Source organism: Quercus lobata, chromosome 10 (genome assembly GCF_001633185.2).
Source record: "Quercus lobata isolate SW786 chromosome 10, ValleyOak3.0 Primary Assembly, whole genome shotgun sequence".
Taxonomy (NCBI): domain Eukaryota; kingdom Viridiplantae; phylum Streptophyta; class Magnoliopsida; order Fagales; family Fagaceae; genus Quercus; species Quercus lobata.
This window is the reverse complement of record NC_044913.1, coordinates 28,015,559-28,025,268: the sequence shown is the minus strand read 5'-3', so window position 1 is coordinate 28,025,268 and position 9,710 is coordinate 28,015,559. Positions and strand designations below refer to the sequence as shown.

Genomic DNA, 9,710 nt, shown 5'->3' with positions numbered 1-9,710 from the left:
ATTTTTCTCAATAAAAATACAATGGACTTCACTTTTGGTTTATGGGGGGAAAAAAGGAAAGAGAAAAATACCTCTACATTAGTTACAAGAAGAAAATGGTGGTATAAAGATCAAACACATCTTTACAACAAAGATCACTTATAAAAATCACAATAATTCATAAATAACTTGCAGATATATAAGGATTGAGATCCAGTACTATTGCATTGTGTTACTATCAAATTATCAATGATTAAGACTAAAAGTTAAAAAGTTCACTTTTAATCTTAACTCTTAAATAAAATAAAATAAAAATTCCCAGTGAATCAGTGTACGTGTCTGTTGATGCACTAAACAGAAGTCATGTCGAAGAATTATAGAAACTGCTAGTAGTTTACCAATGGAATCCTCTGGTGTAATAAGTAATGGCAGGTAAAATATTTTATTGACAATAAAGATACTATATAAATTAAGTAATGTTATGTATCACTGTTCTTAAAAAAGTAATTTACTATGTTATTTGAGTGACACTAAAAATATTTGTTGTCATATTATTTTCTAAGCTTTTGCAATAATTTTTTTTTGGGTACTTTTAGCCTTTTTGCCACAAATTTTACAAAAGAGACTATAAATTAATGAGTCAATTTTTGAATTCAATTCATAACTAGAAAATAATTAATGAAATCTATTTATGGCTCTCACTTCATGATGATTGCCTTTTACAATCAAATTAAGATATCAATTGTTTTTTTTATATAGTAGAGTTTTGAACCCATTATTTGATAATAAGTGACTTTACTAGTTGAACTAACTTGAACCTACAAAATAAAATTGTTGAAGTTGGGCTTGGGAGTGAGAGAATTGAACCTTCAATATATCCATTGAAAACACTAAAAGATGTTGAAATTGAAAAACCTTTCAAATGTTGGTAAGCATTTTTATGACAAGATTAGTAGTTATTTTAACATTTCTCCAAAGATTTCAATCATCATAATTTTATGGGTCTGGGTAACAGATGCTTTTAGAGCATTCGATAACGGACCATTTTAAAAATGTTTTGTGCCACTTTTATAGGAAATTTAAAAACTTTAAAAAAAACCAGTTACTTTTTTTTCCCAAAAATTTTTTAAACTAATATTCTTAAGATATTTGTGAAATTTTTTCTAATTTTATAAACAACAATACAAGAGTCGTTTTTCAAGAAAATCTCACATATCAATATGAGGCCAAAAAGAATCTCATATCATTACTATGCTGGTTTCTTATTATTGTTATGCATTCTCTATTAAAAAAAAAAAGAAGATAAATGTTAGAAATACTATTATTTATTATATATATATTTATTTACAAATTGACGGGTTACTAATAATAAAAAAATTTAATATATATTTATCATGTTTTTAAAAACCACCTATTACACTTGTTGGCACATTGTTTTGTAAATAAGTCCTGCACGTATTTCAAAAACTAAAGCACACTGAAGTGGAAGTTACAGGGAGAGCTTCACTTTAGTGCTTCAAGGTCTACCTTAACATTCTATGCCTTCTTGAAAAGGCAATGATTTTCCCGTGAGCTCCTCAAATCCTGTTTTGTATGATGTTAACTCATGTTTATCTTGAGGTGCAAGTGGCCTTCAAAACTTTCTATTGTTTGACCGACGGCTATGATGCAGCCATTTGTATTAAAGAAAGGTAAGGATGGTGGTTTTTCATCTTGAGTGGCCTCACATCACACGTGTTAGACGTTGGTCTTCTATACTTTATGATGGCCTATGCATGTACCGTAGATTACACAAATCCAAGAGGTCCAATTCCCTTTGCAGCACTATAAAATCCCTGCCCAAGAGTCCCATCTCAGTATCCTAGCGACTCTCAATTAACTTTTTTCTCTGTGTTTCCTCTGTCTCTAAGCTTTTTTTTTTGCTTTTATCATGGCTGCCTCTGTTGATCCTCTTGTTGTGGGCAGAGTTATTGGTGACGTTGTAGACATGTTTGTTCCCACTGTGAACATGGCTGCCTACTTTGGCTCTAAGCATGTGACAAACGGATGTGATATCAAACCCTCAATAGCAGTCAATCCTCCAAAAGTGACACTCACTGGTCATTCTGACGAGCTATATGCTCTGGTCTGTTTTCTCTAACACTCTCAGTGTGACTGCGTTTGTGTGGGAGAGCTTTAAGCTTGCATGCATGAGTCTTTATATATGATATTATGATATCTTTACCTTCATAAAGAAGGATCGAATCATCTTCCTTGTGCCTTGTGGTACAGTCATAATCTAACATTTTAATGATGGTTGTTTCGACAGGTGATGACAGATCCTGATGCTCCTAGCCCTAGTGAGCCCAACATGCGAGAATGGGTCCACTGGTCAGTCAGTCACTTCTTCAATTTTGACTTTTGTAGCTATGTGCTTTGTTTCATTCTTTATTTTGCCCAAATGTCTTAATGCAATTGTGTTTTCAGGATCGTTCTGAACATTCCTGGTGGAACAAACCCAAGTCGAGGTAATTAAAGACCAAGACCAAAAGTTATTGTTTTCATTTAAATTTTTTTTTTTTAATGTTCACTTTTACTCTTTTTTTCTCTCTCAGGGTCCAAATAGAGTCCTTGTACTTCAAGTTTCTTTTATAGTTAGCTCTTTCCCGCAAAAAATGCATGCAAGCTGATTCAAGTTTCATTTGACTAATATTTTAAAACCAAAGTATTTAAGTTGATACAACATTTTTACTTATTTATTTTTTTTAATAATTTGCTTTGCTTGAGTTTTAGTGTTTCAAAAGATTCTTTGATAGAATGATAATATATGGTTGGTGGTGCAGCCACAGTGTTAAGCAGTGTCACTGACAACCAGATCAGTTGGCCATTCTTTCATTATAGGTCACAAAGAATCTTTGATACCACTTTTTTTTTCTGGCAAAATCAATCATGCATGCATTTGGTTTCAGATTTTCAAAAAATCGAAAACATCAAGGTTACATTACATCATGATGATGCACGCCCATATTCTTGAAAAAAAATGCCTGCACCAATTGCATATCAACAACTGCCACTAGCCGCAAAAATTTCCTAAAATTAGCCCAAATTTTCACACCATGTTTGATGATGATACTCTGTCCACGTGGTGCAAATCTTTTTGTGAACATTCAGCTTTCTCTTTCTAACAAATATCTTAATCTTTGAACCAAATTTGTTTTATTTTCATATTTTGTCCTTGTATACAATTGCATGCATGATTATTGTATACACGTGTTTGGCACATATTCAAGCTTTGTTGTATTGACACGTATGGTGACACGTGTTACAGTCACCTCATTGACATGGTAGCAACCTAGTTTTCAATGACCCCCAAATGGCAATTCTCTAGATTGTCCACGTGGTGTACATGTATAAGCCCACTTGGCAAATTTCAAAATTGGAGTCAGCTAAATATTGCAAATTTTTTAGTTGCACCGAAAATAAAAACTTAAAAACTCGTTACATATCAGTTTGCACATGTGTACTACAACTGAAAGCACAAAATCGTGTCTTCAATGTACATTTTCAGTTGTTTGCAGACCTATGTGTTTGAACGAACACACCAGTGTACAACAATTGAAAACATGAGTTGAAAACACAAAATTGTGTCTTCAATGCATAGTTTCAATTGTTTGCAGACCTATGTATACGGACAACAAACAGATGTGTACAACAATCATTATCCAAACAAAAATATCAAAACCAGGGTTTGTGGACTTAGTTGAAGCGGGATGTGGACGTTTTTTCAGGGAAGGAAATACTGCCTTATGTAGGGCCTCGACCTCCAATTGGAATTCACCGCTACATATTGGTGTTGTTTCGCCAGAAGTCTCCACTAGGACTCGTGGACCAGCCACCCTCGCGTGCAAACTTCAACACTCGCTTCTTTGCAGCACAGCTCGATTTGGGTTTACCGGTTGCCACTGTGTACTTCAACTCTCAGAAAGAGCCAGCGAGCAAGAGACGTTGAACACTTTGCATATATATACATATATGTTGGCGTAGAGTGAAGTGAAGTAACTCATAAAACAATGAAAAGTGTGTCAAACACTTGTCTTTATATTAATGTTTTTCTTAATGAATTATGCTTTAGCTCTTTCTCTCTTGGTTTTGTGGTTTTGGGTGTATGAAGAGAGAGTCCTATATATTATCCAAGTCTTTCTTTTCTTTCCCGTTAATATTATAAGTTGAAAAAATAAAATTTATGTTTTTGTGTTTCTTTGTGTTGAAATATTGATGACCATTTTTTTTTTTTTTTGCTTATGTTTGATTTGAAATTATTGGGCCGGAGAGGGCAATGTTTATTTAATTATGGGGCTCGATCCATTGTTAAGTTGAAGGGAGTAACTAAGAGGAGAAAAAAAGATGTTTATGTTGCGGAAATGAAGAACTAGAAAGAAAGCCTTCTGATTGTGTTTTCATAAATTAGTTCCTAAAGTCCTTTTTAAGATAGGAAAAAGAAAACCTAGATATATGATGTTCCCAATCTTCTTGTTAAACTCATGAAAAAAAACAAAAAGAAAAAGATGATGAAGATATATATATATATTATCTGAAAATAAGTTTTAAAAATATGATCTATTCATACTGAATTCTCCCAAAATATAAGTTTCAGAAATCATTTATTATAGCATGTTTATGAACTGTATTTTATTTTATAAATTTTGAAACATATATAAAGCCGTTTTTTAGTTTATAGATTTTATTGTGTCTATGGATTTGCCCCTTTAACAAGTGATGAAAACAAGGAGAAGAATCGCCGTTAAAGGGTTCCAGCTCAACCAGTATGCTTTTAATTTTTATTTTTAAACCAATATATATGTCGTAGTGTTGGCAAGATTGTTATGTAAGAATACACTATAAATAGTGATGGGGTTGCTAGTAATAAACAAAACCATATATGCAACTGAAAAACAAATTAATAATAATAACATGTCATTTAATTTCTTGGATTGACCTATTATTACTTGCGATAATTTGCACTTGAGTTTGCATTATTTTAATTTCAACAAACACCAGAGTTAATTAGTTTTCTTGCAATCAAATTCTAGGCATAGAATTAATGTAGATAAGATCTAGCAACGCGATCATTAGCTCCTTTTGAATAAAACCCACTAGGTTTATGTTCATTATTGGAGCCATACACAATCCTCAGTATCTTTTTTGCGGTCCTATCGATCAAATGCGACTGAGTTTTCATCTCTAGCAAGTATGTTCCCTTTGATCTTTCCCTCAACACCTTTAACTGGGGAATCACATGACCTTCATCTTTGTAACCTGCATGTTCAAGCTTATTCCTTAGTTCTGAAAAGCAATTTGTAAACTTTGTCACAATTAGTCCATAGTCCATACCATATGCCATATGGTGTCACTTTCTCCTTTGCATGCTCATATAGGTATGCTCGAATAATTGCACCTTGGATTAATTCTAGCCTTGAAAGGCCTGCAACAAGCTGAAAATATACACATCCATTGCTAGAATAATGATATAATGATTTTTGGACAAGGAGTATTTTATTATGATATCAAAGTAAGTACTGTGAACTCAACTCCTATCTCTGCGCTCTACCAAACTATCTCTCAAATCAAAAAAGGGTTGGGTTTATAATTATATTACACTTGGTGTAACTTTTATCAATGTTACATTACTCAATAACTATATATCATATGTGGATTTTGACAAATCCACCTTTAAATATTTTGAATTGCATTACCTTATACCTTATATGCATGCGAAATATAAAAATAACCAGGGATTAATTATTATCTCATATATAAAATGTTTAAACTTCAATTTTTTAATTTAAAATTAGGCAAAAAAAATTATAGATTTTAAGGTAAATTACATTATTGATAACAAATTTGGCATGTACATTAAAAATATATAGAATATATATAATCCAATGATAGGATTTTTATAATATTAATCCAATAAAAAATTTATTTGGTGACTGTGGGGCCAGAGAGTTTGTGACCCTAGCCCATTTCATGTTAAGGCTCAAGGCCTGCGCCGAGGAGATATAGGGCTGAGGACGCACCATGAGAGTCAAGGACGGCCTAAGGAAATGGCCGAAGACGAGCTCCTGCTCAGCATGCCATAAATGCCCCTAAAAGGAAGAGTGATCACAGTGCGGAAACAGCACAAATAAAAGGCTGTCAGTACTGCAATAAAGCATTCTATACCTGACAGGACCATACTCTTCAGCTTTTGCAACCTCCCCCTAACCATTCTAGGTATGAGCTGATGGGACAAGTCTTAAGCCCTAGGAAATTGAGCTTACACGTGGACGCTGGTAAAAGGGTAAATGCCCGTATAAAAGGATAAGAGAGGCAGTGAGAGAAAGGGGGGGGAGGGGGGGACAACCCGTCCTCCCAGCCATGGTATCCTAGAAACAAGGAGAATAAGAAGAACGTAGAGCTCCCCAGACTCCTTGGACGAGATTCACTGACCTGAGCCAACCCGAACTACTGTCCGGTGATCAAGGCCTAACTTTTCAAACCCACGCTCTACAAATGATATTATTTGGGCCCTCTTTACGTACGAGCCCAATATTATCTTGGGGTCGTTATGAATCGAGTCCCTACAATTGGCGCCGTCTGTGGGGAAGGCTTGTGTGTTAGCACAGGCGGTGGGCGTAAAGTTCCACTAGAGGCTACGTTTCTTCACTAGGGGCTGCTCTTCATAGTGTCAGCAGTACGGATGGTTCTAGGGGTTTGGCCGAGGAGCTAACCCCCCCTAAACTAAGGTCCCACGCCATAGCCGAGGGGTTAATTCCCCCAACTACTTAAAAAATCAAGTTTTGGACAGAACCAAAGTATTGCATGGTTCTCGGACTCAAACCTGTGGGGAAACCAACTACTTAAAAAATCAAGTTTTAGACAGAACCAATGTATTGCATGGTCCTCGGACTTAAACCTATGGGGAAACCAACTACTTAAAAAATCAAGTTTTGAACAGAACCAAGGTATTGCATGGTCCTCGGACTCAAACCTATGGGGAAATCAACTACTTAAAAAATCAAGTTTTGGACAGAACCAAGGTATTGCATGGTCCTCGGACTCAAACTTATGGGGAAACCAACTACTTAAAAAATCAAGTTTTGGACAGAATCAAGGTATTGCATGGTCCTCGGACTCAAACCTGTGGGGAAACCAACTACTTAAAAAATCAAGTTTTGGACATAACCAAGGTATTGCATGGTCCTCGGACTCAAACCTATGGGGAAATCAACTACTTAAGAAGAATGTTAGGTTACTCCGACCTACAGGAAGATCATTTACTAAAAGTCGGATTAAGTTCTAGGCATAATGAAGATCCCGATCTGTCCTCAGAGCCTCAGCTCTAGGGGAATTGATGCAAACGAGCGTTTGAGCTTGGCATGATCGTACCTCGGTCCTTGGACTGGATACCAAAAAAGGACCAAGGCTACAAAAGCCATTAGGAAGGCGACGAAACACTCTAAGTACTTGGCGGCCCACATGGACGGTCCACCTTTGAACCACCCATCCTCGGATGGTTACCTCCTACACCGCACCGAGTATTCAGCTATCATCTCGGCTGTTTTGGGGTATGTACAGCTTTCTCAGGTCGGCATTGTTGTGCCGAACAGCTTTATTAAGTTCATAATAATATCTTTTTCTTAGCAAGGGTTTCGACCCTAAGTATCGTTTTTTCAGGTCGGCATTATTGTGCCGAACAGCTCTATTAAGTTCACAATAACATCTTTTTCTTAGTTAGAGTTTCGACCCTAAGTATCGTTTTTTCAGGTCGGCATTGTTGTGCCGAACAGCTCTATTAAGTTCATAATAACATCTTTTTCTTAGCAAGGGTTTCGACCCTAAGTATCGTTTTTTCAGGTCGGCATTGTTGTGCCGAACAACTCTATTAAGTTCATAATAACATCTTTTTCTTAGCAAGGGTTTCGACCCTAAGTATCTTTTTTTCAGGTCGGCATTATTAAGTTCGTAATAACGTCTTTTTCTTAACATCTTTTCCTTAGCAGGGGTTTCAGCCCTAAGTATTGTTTTTTTTTTAGGACGGCATTATCAAGCCGAATAGCCCGATAAGTACAAAATTACATCTTCCTCTCAAACAAAGGTTTTTTCCCTAAATATCATTTGTTCAAGTAGGCATTATTGTGCCGGATAGTTTCAATAAGCACAGAGCAAGGTCTTTTTATTAACTGGGATTTCGGCCCTAAGCATCGTTCAGGATATAAAAATAAAAAAGAAGTCATATGGTAGTACGTCTATTCACGGCATAACCATTTCAGAAAGAAGATGTAGAATATACAAAATAAAGCAATGTTGACTTTTATTAACATAAAGAGGTATTACAGCGTACAATGAAGGGCTTAAACAAGCCTATACAGAAAACGAATTGCAAAAACAATAAATAAATAAATAAATAAAAACAAAACAAAACAAACAAACAACCAGAAGTTTTTTTAAGCTCTGCTCCGAAGTCTTTCCAAATTCTGCCCCAGTAGCACCCATATTGAGAGGAGGACCTCCCTTGGTGGAAGAGGAGAAGAAGAGGAAGAAAGAAAAGCACCAGGATGGATCTGGTGAAGGGAAAGAAGAAGAAGGGGAGGCAAAAGGAGGTACCAGTGAAGGAAGAGAGGAAGAAGCATGGATACTTTGTCCATGCGTCAGTCTTGACTCCTAACACGCTGGTGCCATGTTAGCTATGCTCATAAGAGAGCGACTGGTACTGATAATGGGTGACCCCAGCTCAGTCGCACCAAAAGTTTAACGCAACGAGCCCCTACTTCGGATTTTGGCTGAAGGGAGGATGAGAGGTATCTTGAGTCTCTGTCATCCCTGCCCTGACCGAGCCATTTTGAGTTTCAGAAGAACATGGCATTTCTGGGAAGGATATGGTCTCTTCATTCCCGTTCCTATCTCGAACGTATCACAATTCAAGGTGTAAGCGAGCAGATAAGGGAAACTCTGGGGGAGGCTAAGGGTTTCAGGTTTTAAAAGGATTAAAAGGTCTCTGTGTAAGAGAAGTAACCTCTTGCTTTTCTTCTTATATGAAGGGCAAAACGGGAGGCATTTAATCTATCCAAATTTCCAAGAAAATCTGTAAACGAGAATATACACACTCCACTTCCCCACGCCGTCAATAACCGTTGGATTTAAATGGTCTCGTAAAGGGAAATCATTAAAGACACGTCTCGAATACTGAAACGGCAGGAGCGCATCGTGAATGAATTCAGAGGAATGTCTCGTAGTCCGGCATGTTTCCTAGATAGATGAAGAGACACCCGCATTGATGAAAGGCAAATCTAAGCAGATCGCAATAAAGATGTGGCATCACCAAAACCCTCATCTCCGACTAAGAGGTCGGACAGCAGGATTTTGAGGGGTTATTGTGGGGCCAGAGAGTTTGTGACCCCAGCCCATTTCAGGTTAAGGCCCAAGGCCTGCGCCGAAGAGGTACAGGGCCGAGGACACACCATGAGAGTCAAAGACGGCCTAAGGAAATGGCCGAAGACGAGCTCCTGCTCAGTATGCCATAAATGCCCCTAAAAGGAAGAGTGATCATAGTGCGGAAACAGCATAAATAAAAGGTTGCCAGTACTGTAATAAAGCATTCTGCACCTGACAGGACCATACTCTTCAGCTTTTGCAACCTCCCCCCAACCACTCTAGGTATGGGCTGACGGGACAAGTCTTTAGTCCTAGGAAATTGAGCTTACACGTGGACG

The 9,710-nt window shown here is 36.9% G+C and overlaps 1 protein-coding gene across 1 annotated transcript; it reads left to right on the top strand.

The window, feature by feature from the left end:
- The first annotated feature begins 1,855 nt into the window (after window positions 1-1,855).
- On the top strand, window positions 1,856-4,187 carry LOC115965996 (protein MOTHER of FT and TFL1). The gene is made up of 4 exons (XM_031085330.1): window positions 1,856-2,104; window positions 2,288-2,349; window positions 2,446-2,486; window positions 3,747-4,187. The coding sequence occupies exons 1-4, from the start codon at window positions 1,910-1,912 to the stop codon at window positions 3,965-3,967; spliced, it is 519 nt and encodes a 172-aa protein (XP_030941190.1). The 5' UTR covers window positions 1,856-1,909; the 3' UTR covers window positions 3,968-4,187.
- The last annotated feature ends 5,523 nt before the right edge of the window (window positions 4,188-9,710 follow it).